Genomic DNA, 12,225 nt, shown 5'->3' on the forward strand with positions numbered 1-12,225 from the left:
CGGCTCGCTGAGGAGGAGGATGAGAAGAAGCAGAAGGAGTAAGAGAAGAAGAAGATGTAATAGTAGGGAGAGGCGCAGAGCCGGTGGAGAGCATTTTAGATTATTTTCCTAAAAAATAAAAATAAAATAACATTTAAATCATTCTATTATTTAATTATTCCTTTCTATAATTTCCCTTACTTTTGTTTATTTTTTTTTTAACTCAACTGGTTAATTGTAAATTTTGTAATTTGTTTGAAACATTTAATTTTTGATTTTCTTTCTCTTTCCCACTCTCTTTCTCTCTCTCTCTCTCTCTCATTTATTGATAATTAAATTTTTAATTAGATTTGCAATTTTTTAATTTTAATTTTTGGAAAAGAGAGAAACTTTGCTTTGATTTGTTGCATTTAGTTTTTTTTTGGAATAATACCAACTATGTAATTCTCTCCCCTTCTTTCTCTCTCTCTCTCGCATTCTCTGTCTCTCTTTCTCTGTTTCTCCAATTCGCTCCGACTATAAGTCTTTCTCTTTCTTTGGCTGTCTAACCATTTCTTTCACTCTCAAACGTTTTTTTGTAATTTTTATGAAATACCATTTTTTTTTGGTTTCTTGTTAGAAAAATACTAAAAATAAAAATAAAACTGAAAAATACTAGACAAAGAAAACGAAGAAAAGCAAAAAGTTATAATAACAGACACTGTTAGAGATTTAAAATTAAAATAAAATCGATTGCCAGCAAAAACTGAAACTGAAATTGAGAAAAAAAAAATACCAAAATAATACCAAACCAAAACAAAAACCAAATACCAAAAAAAAAAGCAAGAAAAGCAAAGCCAAAAGTAGTAAAGAAGTTGATGTTGGATTTTTGTTTGGTGTCTGTTCCAGGAAACGTCCGAATCGCCCCACCAACAACAACAGGGCAGTAGTAGCTCCGCGGTCGCGGCCGCCGCCGCTGCCGCCGCCTTGCTGCACCACCAGCAACAACAACAACAACAGCAGCAACACCAACAGCAGCAGCAGCACCAACAACAGTCTGTCCAACAACAACAACAGCAGCAACAACAGCAACCCCCCTCGTTGCACAGCAGCAGTCCCCCCACACCGCCGCCCATGACCGTCTATCCGTGCGTGTACTGCGGCCTGGGCTTCCCCAACCAGTCGAAGCTCACCCGCCACCTGCTGACCCACTCGCTGAAGACGCTGGAGTACCGGGAGCCCACCACCACCGCCCTGCTCCACTCGCACCTCCTCAGCGACCTGAACATGGCTGCCGCCGGTCTGCCGCCCGCCTTCGCCTTCCAGATGAACGCAACGGCCATGGCGGCCAGTTCGGCGGCCGCCGGCAACCAGGTGGACACCCAGGAGCAGGTGGCGGCCGTGGCTGCTGCGGCGGCCGCCTTCGGCATCGACATGGAGGCGGCCCTCTCCCTGGCCAGCAGCTGCACCTTCCAGAGTCTGACGGCGAGCTGCTTGGAGAGTGCAGCGGGCATCGGCGGAGCAGGAGGAGGCGGGGTGCCGGGAGCTGGAGCTTCCGTATCGGTGGGGGGCGGCGCTGCTGGAGGGGCGGGAGGCCGGAATGCCTCTGGTAATGGAGCTGCTGGTGGTGGTGCAGCGGGTGGTTCAGCGTCAGCGGGGGGCGGTGGCAGTGGCGGCTGTTCGGGCGGCGGCGGAGGAGGCGGTAGCGGGGGATCATCCTCCCCCTCGACCTCGGCCGCTGCGGCTGCCGCTGCTGCTGCCGCCGCCGCTGCCCAATCGGCGTCGCTGCTCGGCTCGGCCGCCGGCGCGTCCAGTGATCCGAATAGTGTTGTCATGTGTAAGTTCTGTGCTAAAAGTTTTCCCGATGTTACATCACTGATCACGCATTTGTCGGTACATACAGGTGATCGACCATTTAAATGTGAGTTTTGTGGCAAAGCGTTTAAGCTGCGCCACCACATGAAAGATCATTGTCGCGTGCACACCGGTAAGTTGATTAGTTTTTAGATTCAAGACACTTCATACCAATCACTCATAATTCATAATCCACTATTCAATGTCCTACATTATACAAGGGGTGTCTTGAAACCGAGGAGGAACTAAAGCATAGTCTGTATGTCCGTGTGTCCGTTAAACCGCTTTTGTTCGCTAAATTTTATAAAATATAAAAAAAAAAACATCCATTTCTAAATAAACTCTTTTTGAAATAAGACTAGACTGTCCAAAAAAAAGATATTTTGTTTTATTAAATGTGTATATCCTTTTAGTATTTCAGTATTTTTTTTTAGCTTAAAAGAGATACTGAGAAAAATTTATTATAGAACCTGCTCTTGTACTTTAATGTACACTCAGAGTTAATAAGTTAACGCTTTTCCAAGTATTTCCTGAATTTTTTCACAATTATAAACAACCAAAACAAATACTAACAATCTAAATGCAAGCTTAGGTGATATTATAATTCACTGGGCGTATACTTAACCTTAAATCGCTAGGCGTATATGCCTGTGATTTTTACACACTAGGCGTATACGTAATTTTTATATTTAAGCCATTAAAGGTGTACCTATATATGTATATAGCGTATACGACTAATAACATTTTGAATATATATTGTTTTTATTAATTTAAATTTTAAAAGCATACAAAATTAGGCATATGGACTTAAACATACAGCTACATACATCTATGAATATAGATTAATACATATGTGTATAATTTTGGTATTGCATATACACCTGTTCTAAAAATAATAGAGATTTTCCTATGAAAATTTTCATTTGTTCAAAAATGCAACTCTTTACTTTTTAAAATATTTTTTTTTCTCAAAAAATATTATTATAATATGGTTTTGTATATGACTTAAGAGAAATTTTTTTTTTTAAAATATAACCTTTCCATCATTGCATTTTCTTACATTTTTAAAATATGCACGAATACACTCCTATTGTTTTGAGAACAACTGTATATTGAAAACACGAAAAATCAATTGTAAAAAGAATAATTAATAATACGCCTAGTGGTTAAATATGAAGTATACGCCTAGTGGTTAAATATCAAGTATACGCCTAGTGGTTAAATATCAAGTATACGCCTAGTAGTTAAAAAAACACGTACTAGAGTCAATAAATGGCAATATATAGAGTACAAAAAGAAAGAAGCAATACAAAATTTAAAAAAATCACCATTTAATATAAAGTTACTCAACAAAGTTTTTTTTTTCAAGTCCTTATAAAATATTACGTATACGCCTAGTGTTGTGTAGTGGTTGGGAACACTTTTCATTAACCACTTTCCCAAATATTTATCATCATTTCACAAACCATTTTTCACAAAAACTAAAAACACTATTTTATAAAAAAAAAGCCAATTTTATATCTATAATGTATATTTCCCGTGATTTCCCTGTTAATTTATGTGTGGCGGGGAAATCGATTTTCAGGCGAACGTCCGTTCCGATGTAATATGTGCGGGAAAACGTTTTCCCGCTCAACGATACTCAAGGCGCACGAGAAAACGCATTTTCCCAAATATGTGCGCAAGTTTTTGTCACCCAGCCCGGTCGAAACGAAGGACGAGATGCCGCAATAGTGAAACGATTTTAGTTTGTTATTAAATTATTATTATTACTACTATTATTATTATAATAATAACAACAATAACAACAACAACAACAACAACAACAACAGTAGCAGCAATGCCAATTATCTGCAATACACCAACAACAACAAAAACAACAGCAACAACAACAACTACAACTACAACAACAATTAATCAAAGCCAATAAGAACTTTGACTTGAGAAGAATTATAAAATGATAAAAAAAAGTGGAGACCAATTATACCAACACACACCAAAACACACCAAGACACTTACACCAACATAAAAACACACCAACACACGTATATGTATATACCGTTAAATCCCTGTATATACATATGTATATATTTTATTAATTATGTAAAAGTGAGGCATCAGAAACGCCGCAGGAATACCAACTGGGCGCAAAAAAACATGAAACTCTAGCAAATAGGAAAGAGACAGATACACACACACACACACAATAGAAGAGCAGGCAGGCTATAACCATACACAGAAACAAAAACAACAGAAAAAAAAAAACAAAAACATCTATATTAATATATATACATTATATATACAATAATTATATAGCAGCATATTGTCGAATTGTTGAAGTTTATACCAAGAAGCGAACTTGTTTTTTTTTCTAGTAATAGGTCCCTTGGGGACACCATTGAGGCGAAAACCGACAGGATAGAGAAGGATGCCTAAGTTAAGGGTAAGCACGCGCGCGAGAGAGAGAGAGATCCAGGTTCTTGACCTTTTTTTTTTTTTTGGAAGAAAATGGGCGTTGGGAAGAATGTCATTTGCAGCCCGAGAGAGAGTTGTAGCAGGAATCTAATAAAAAAAAAGGATATATATATATAATATACATATATATATATATATATACAACTATATATATTTTTCAAAAGTATATATATAAGAGATCGTAAGACATATATAGGCAAGAACGAAAATGCGCAAAAAAAAAAATTGAAAAGAAATTTATAAAAATATTGAAAAATATAAAAAATTGCTAAACTATACACACACACATGATACATGATACATGATAGAGTGGAAAAATTGATCTATTGAATACGATTTAGTAATGCTAACGATAGCGATAGCGATTAACGATAACGATTAAAGATAACGGTAAACATATATAAACATAATGAAAGAACAGTGAACACGTGATGTAACTTTTTAAGTAGCAGCCGAAAGCCGAAGGATCCGAGAACGTAGAATGTTGACGATGATAATAAAGAGTTGAAAAAATTAAAAGAAGAGTAGCTTAAAAGATAAATCCCCTCAGAACCCCCCCGCCCTGCCCCCCCAACACACACAACCACACCCACACACTCACACACACAGCAAAAGCAGCAGCAGAGCCAAATAAAAGCAAAGTGAACTGGTGAAGAAAAAAAATAAATAAATTTCTCAAAAAAAATAATAAAATTTAAAGAAACACCAATTCCGAACATGAACTCTAGGCACCTCTGTAACTTGTAGCATACTTTTGTGCGTCGTTTTAGTTTTTTTTTTTCTCTAGAAGTGAGTAAGTGAGAGTAGAAAACACATACATATCCCAAGAAATAAAAAAAACACACACACCTTTGGATAAAAAAAAAAAATTAAAGCTATTTAGAAAGCAAGAATTAGTAAACCATCAAGAAACTAGCTCACCCCCTCTCTGACACCCACACACACACCCAATTCACACTCATACACTGAACTTATTAGACAGTAACATATACATATATCTATATACAATATTTATATATATACCAGAAGAAGATGCAGAGAACCCTTTTTGGAAATTCAAAGAAAAAGTCGAGAAGCAGCAGCAGAATTACATAGAGTATCTGTGATCTTAACGATATTTATATAAATCTATATACATAAACCAAAAAACAAAAGAAACAAAACTAAAAGTCTATATATATATATACATGTATGTATATGAGTAGTAGAGGGAAGAACTCACCAACACACTAGGAATACCAACTAAGGGTAGCTGTAGAGACGAAAAAAAAACAAAAAAAGGTTGCAACACATTTAGGATCAACATTTCGATTCTAAAAAAAAAAATAATTACAAGACGCACACCCCCCCCCCCCCCCCCCTTTTTTTTGCAATTTACCAAGTTTACTTTGCTTTGAAGTTGGACGAAGGAAAATAAAATAGGAGCCCCCCCCCTTTTAAGAACATATATATTATACATATACAGATAAGTTTTAGATCTTTTGTGTTATCACAACGTTATCCGATGAATTTGCTACGATTTCTCCTCTTTGGCTATTTGGAAACCGACTCGATCGACCCTCGCTGGCGGGAACTAGTTCCGAATTATATTTCCACCCTTGCCACCGCCACCGCCTCCATTAGGTGATTAGATGATTGGACGAGGGCAGCAACAAAGCAACAACAATGAATGCAAATCGATCTCAAAATTATAACAAAAAACGAAACAAAACAAAAAAATCTATAAATCTACAAACAAAGATGAACTTTTGTGGCTGCGTCTCTGAGAAATCAAAAATCATTTTCTCTTTCTGCGATTTTTGGGGCAAAGACCTTTTGAGTTTCGATTTTTGGCAACGGATTGGGAACAGCAAGCTACAAACTATAAACTTTAAAAATAAATATTAAAAATAAAATAAAAAAAATAAAATAATAACAAAAAAAAAGCAACAACAAACAACGCACACTGAATGAAGACGAAAGCACGCTAGACAAAATTCAAAATTCTAAATTTTAAACAAAAGCAACCTTTTGGCAAAAAAGAAAAAAAACAAAAAATGGGGGAAAAAAACGGAAACAAACACAAAACTTTTGGATTAAACAATTTGGCTGTGATAGCATTACAAGAATAGTGAATAATTAAAGGATATTTAACCGAAAAAAAACCAAAGGGGAGGCGAGTTATTTGCTTTGCATTTTTGTAAAGTAAATAATTGAAAAAAAAAATATAAAAAATAATTAGCGCGTTGCCATTTATCACTTTTGTTGTTGGCTTACTTTTCTCATATGCAGTATTAAAAGGATTTTTAGAAGGGTACTACCATAAAAAAATAAACGAGTAAAAAAGTAACGAGTAACGAGTAACGAGTTAGAAGCAAACGGCATCAATTCAATAATTGTGATGTTTTAAAGAAAAAAAAAAGAAAAACAAACACAACAAATATCTGCATTAAAAACTTAACATAAAACTAATCAAATAACAAAATTTAACATTTAGGAACAAGTGGGAGATAAAAGAAAATAAATAAATAAGAGAAAGCAAAACAAAATTGTGATTTTCGGCCTTTTAGAAACAAAATTATAAACAATTAATAATAAACAAATATTTAAAATAAAGATAAACACACACACACACAAGGAAACAAAACAAAAGCTTTCTCGATAATTTTAATTGCATTTCCATAGAAAAAATTAGAAAAGAAAAGAAATCATTTTGAATTTTTTTCGAGTCTTTGCCCGGAAAGCGCAGAAAATGGAGAAAACAAAACAAGAAAGAAAATGGAAAGATAAACGAATACATTCCAAGAAGAAGAAAACGTAAAAAGTAAAAAGAGTGGATAGTGGAAGGTGGAACAACGTAGGCAGGGTGGAACTAGTTCGCGGCGGTCACGAGTCCCGGTTCGAAACAAATATATACACACAGATATATATTAAAAAAAGGTTTTTTTTTTCTTAATAATTAATTAAATGCACTGAAAAAGCCCCTCATACACAAAAAACACACACACTCACTTATACACACAATGATTCATGCTCTGTGTCTCTTATTAATTTTTTTTTTTTTAATATAAACACCCACATAAATATATATAAATATATATATATATTTAGTTTTAAATGTTTAAGCGAAATGTTAATATTATTATACCAATTTATATGAAATTTATTTAGCTTTAGCAACAAAAACAAACAACAAATTTAACTAAAAACAAACAAACAAAAAAAAAACGTGGCAACAAATTTAAGAACTTTTTTTTTGTTTATTTCTTTGATAAGTTCGAACCCCCTTCTGTTCTGTTCAGTAATGTATGTATTATACGAGAAAAGCAACACACACACACTTGCATATTATTTTGTTAAATAATACTATATGGTACTTTCAGCCCCAAAACAAGAAACACAATGAATTTGTAAGCTATATGCGAAAAGAGAAGCACCCCGATACATGTCAATTATAAAAAATAAATTCAAAATTGTCAACCCTAAACAGAATAAAATGAAAAACAAAACAAGAATATAGAAAGCAAAGCAGCGTGAATGGAAAAAACCAACAACAAAAACCGAAATTAAAACAAATAAAAAAAAAATCAACAATGTTTGGCCTTTTTTATTTTCATTTTTTAACCATTAAACTCATCCCGAACAAAAACCGGAAACTTTTCACATATCATTTCAAGAAAATTCATTGTGTCCAGCCCCCACCCACTTTTTCATTTAATCTCTCATTTAGTCTTTAAGTTTTTATTTTTAAGTTTAGTTGGTAAGAATTGAATTTGAATAGCGCCTAAGTTGTGATCAAAAGTTCCTTAGTTTGGTTCCCCCATGAACGTTAATTTGTTTCAATTTATTTTTAATATTTCCATTATAATAACAACAACAACAAGCCATTCAGCAACCGAGCAGCAACACGAGAAAATTCTAACAAGTTCCTTGACAGCGAATTAAATAAATAAATTAACTAACTAATTAACAACTAAAGCATATAGCAAAATATACAAAATTGCCAATTGACCCCAAAAATACACCATACAAGTCACACAGTTTGTTTATCATTTATTTAAAAATACTTTTTATTTTTTATACGTTTTCTTTTGTGTTTTTTAATATTTTAAGTTGTTGCCAGTTTTTTTCGCGAGTGTATAAAGAGAGAAATAAGAACTTTTGGATCAAATCAATGCTAATACAAATTTTTAGTCGAAATTTTACGAGGAAACACTTTTAGGCCTAAATAGAAACAAAAGACTCGAAATTATTTTAGCTTCGTTTGGTTTCCCAACAAAACAAAAAAAATACAATTAAAAAAAAACAAAATTTAGTTTTGAAATTTTAGACTCAAATTAAGGATAAAAGCAAAAGAATAAAGCTAAATCGCTAAATGATTAAATTTAAAAAAAATATATGATTAATTGCACTTAAAATCTCATATAGAAGAGCAGCATATACCAGCCTAGGATCTACATAGATATTCAGCTTCGGTTTTACGATTTCCGCTTTAGGTTCGAAAAACAAAAAAATACTAAAAACAAAAATCTGAAAGAAAAGAAAAATCAAGAAATACCCTTGAGTTCAGGCACTGGAAGAATTATTAAGAAAAAAATATCATTAGGCGTAACTGCAAAAATGCATTTTAAAGGAAACAGGAATTTAAAATTATATATACAAGAACAACAACAAAAAAGAAAAAATATTATTAACAACACAAGACAGCAAGAACAAGCGAAAGCAAAAAATATTAAATTATATATATACAAGGTATTTGGGAAAAAAAGCGAAAAAAACTAGGATATTTATATATGAACCTATATATGAATACAGCGAGACTCACACACACACACACACTGACACTACACAGCCCCCCCTCCACCACCCCCCTCAAGCTTCAACTTGTACAGCAAACGCAGTAGAGCAGGAGCCGCAGGAGCAGGATATTTAAGAAGTAAACATTACGCTAGAATTGCATACAAGTCGAATTTATATAAAAATCTATATACTAGCAACATTAACATACTCAACTTACTGTAATAAACAAAAAAAAACCAAAAACAAAAAACTTAAAAAAAAGAAAACAATTAACAAATACTTTTACAAACAGAAAGAAAAAAAAAATTTTTTTAGTTCGTTTCCAAAACGATTCCAATCGAAATTTCAACGATAAACTTTAAGATATCAAGCTTTGGCACACAAAAGGACTAAAAACTATAATTGGAATCAACCAAAATAAAACAGTTATTATCAAACAAAATTAAACAAAAAAAAAAGAAAGAACCCAAATTCCAAACTCAAAAAAATAAACAAAAATTGCAAGTTTCGGCAAAAATGAAAAAAAAAAGTAAATTTCAAGTTTTGAAAACTTCCGTTTCGGTTTTAATTTTTGGCATAGATCTATTTGTTCGCGATTTGTGAATTATCATTTTAATTTTGTAATATTCTCAATACATACAACGTTTTGTTTTCAAGCAGAAAAAGTGCTCAGGGTAAACACAGATTCTTCCAATACAACTACATAACTAACAAAATAAAAAGACAGCAGAAACAAGCAACAAACAATATTTATATATACATATATCTCTCAATATATATCTAGATATATATATCTATATACTACAACAACAACAAGATGAACAAACAACAAGAACAAGAACAATAGTACCAATATTTAAACACAAATCTAATTTACAAAAAAGTGTTGAAAAATGGAGAAAAAAAAATAGAAAACAAGGAAACATAACATATATTAGAAATATGGAAAACAAACATGGCTGCGGAGGAAATGCTTTACAAAATGCATTACGTACATACATAGAACAACTTTACAATCGATTTATATTTTTTAATTAACAAGCGTATTTTTTTAATTAACAATTAACAGTAAACAATAAACAGCAACAAACTATGACGTGAAATGGGTAATAGGATTTTTACACAATCAAACAATAGTTGAAATATAATAATTAATGAGGAAACTACAAATATCAAGCTAACTCGGTGCTTGATTAGGCGTTTTTTTGTATGAGAGAGATGTATGTATTTGTTTGTATTTTTTCTAGTTGAAAGTGAACGGTTTTTTATACAATACTCGTACTCGTACATATACGAACCATATATAGCTTGAACCCTAAAACCAGTTTTTCTCCAAGCCACAGTAAATGCCTTTTTTTAAAATACATTAAAGAACAAAATAAACAAACAGTGATTGATTAATTGAAAGCAGATTTGCACTGAAAAGTATGCCACAATCTCTGACCTTAAGCTGGGCGCGAACTAGTTCCAAGCACAACAAACACAAGGATACAAATAAAATAGAAGCATTTACCAAAATAGAACTCGACAATAAACCGAAGCAAAGCAGTGAACTGAAACTGAAATCCAAATCATCAACAATCAGCCAACTGGAACTAGTTGGTTCCAGCAAAAAGAAACTAACTGTAAATAGATCAGACAAACCACGAACCAAGTTCAAAGGAACTAGTTCAAACCCCTAAAAAAAGAGGATTATGGCATATATTCTGTCAATTAAATATGATTGAATGATTGATTGATTGATTGAGTAATTGAGACACACACTGACAAACCTACACAAATGTACCCTGTTGACGAATTGCCTTCTTCTACATTAATTTTACATAATCACCTACAATACAAATAACTTAAGTACCCAAGACCGATAGACCGATAGAACGATAGACCGATAACAAACGATAGCCGCAATTGTTAAATAAAAAGAAAGGAACGAAGTAAACAATTGATATTTACAACCCAGCTCTCATAAATGTTTTCCACGTTTTTTACAGAGTGTTACAAAATAATAATTAAATACAACAAAATACAAACCAACAACAAAAACATATATATGCAAAGATATACATATATATACATTATAATATAGAAACCTGATTTGTGTTGTAGTCGAACGTATATAAAATATTGTTTGTTTGTTCCAATTTTGTATAATTGTTCCAGTTTGTATAACTTTTGAGTTTTTTGAGAAATCCATTCGTTTTGAAAATATGCCTTTTTCGGTTCGTTAAGCGAAACTTGTAAGCTGAGCAAGAGAGACAGTGAAACGCAATAAACTAAACTAAATTGGTTTCATCGGCGTAATAAATCAACAAAAACAACAGCAACAACAACAGCCACAACAACAACAAATAAAACAAAATAACAAAAAGCAATATAGCAAGCTCTAATTAATGACAAAATGAGAACCCAAAACTAAAAAACATAATAAGTTTGAGTGCCAAGCTAACAATTCGAGGACATACTGTACATAGATATAAAAAAGAAAAAAAATGAAAGAAAAATGAACGAACCAGAAAAATATACAACAAATATTGATGATATTCTGTGAACTAGTTCATTTTTTCATATTGAAAAATAGAAACACTTTTCAAACATTTTTTCCAACTGAGAATGTGATAAACAAAACAATTATTTCTTTGAAAAATTCTCACTGAGAAGAACTAGTTCATTGCAAAAGTAAATTTTTTCTTCAAAAGACATGTACATAATATTTCCCAGGCGAGGAATATAGAACCAATTTTTGAAGATCCACACAGCCCGACAAGGAACCCCATAAGCTTCCTCCCCAAAATACCTTTCCACACAACCACACGGTCACACTGTCACACTCATACACGTTTTTTGATACGCTAAAATCAAGTTAGAAGCAAAAACAAAAATATATATACATATATGATATCTACACACTTATATATAAATATATATTATATATAAAGTAAAAGGAAGAAAAAAAAACTAATAGCAGGACATTGGAAACCTAAAAAAGCTTCAAAAGTTGTAAACAATTTTTTTCGGTATAAGCTCAAACACACACTAAGACACCTACACTGAGAGAAACTCACACATATACAGAGAAAGAAAATAGGTTAGTATTGAAGCTGAACATTTAGGCTGAAGCACTGAGAGAAAATACTTGTTAATTCTAGAGAGGACTTCTAG

At 32.9% G+C, this 12,225-nt stretch overlaps 1 protein-coding gene across 6 annotated transcripts in view; it reads left to right on the plus strand.

The window, feature by feature from the left end:
- The window catches only part of mamo (maternal gene required for meiosis), a 148,276-nt gene that overhangs the window by 125,818 nt on the left and 10,233 nt on the right, over nucleotides 1-12,225 (plus strand). The window contains exons 7-9 of one of the 6 annotated variants that reach the window (XM_070283130.1): nucleotides 868-1,795; nucleotides 1,862-1,945; nucleotides 3,398-5,476. The exons of 4 other annotated variants lie outside the window; for them this stretch is intronic. In XM_070283130.1, the coding sequence (XP_070139231.1) occupies nucleotides 868-1,795; nucleotides 1,862-1,945; nucleotides 3,398-3,546 (1,161 nt within the window). In that variant the 3' untranslated portion in view covers nucleotides 3,547-5,476. Of the gene's footprint in view, nucleotides 1-867; nucleotides 1,946-3,397; nucleotides 5,477-12,225 lie in introns of those variants that run through there. One more of the 6 variants, XM_043212898.2, reaches the window with a different exon arrangement.

This window comes from Drosophila bipectinata, chromosome XR (assembly GCF_030179905.1).
Source record: "Drosophila bipectinata strain 14024-0381.07 chromosome XR, DbipHiC1v2, whole genome shotgun sequence".
Taxonomy (NCBI): domain Eukaryota; kingdom Metazoa; phylum Arthropoda; class Insecta; order Diptera; family Drosophilidae; genus Drosophila; species Drosophila bipectinata.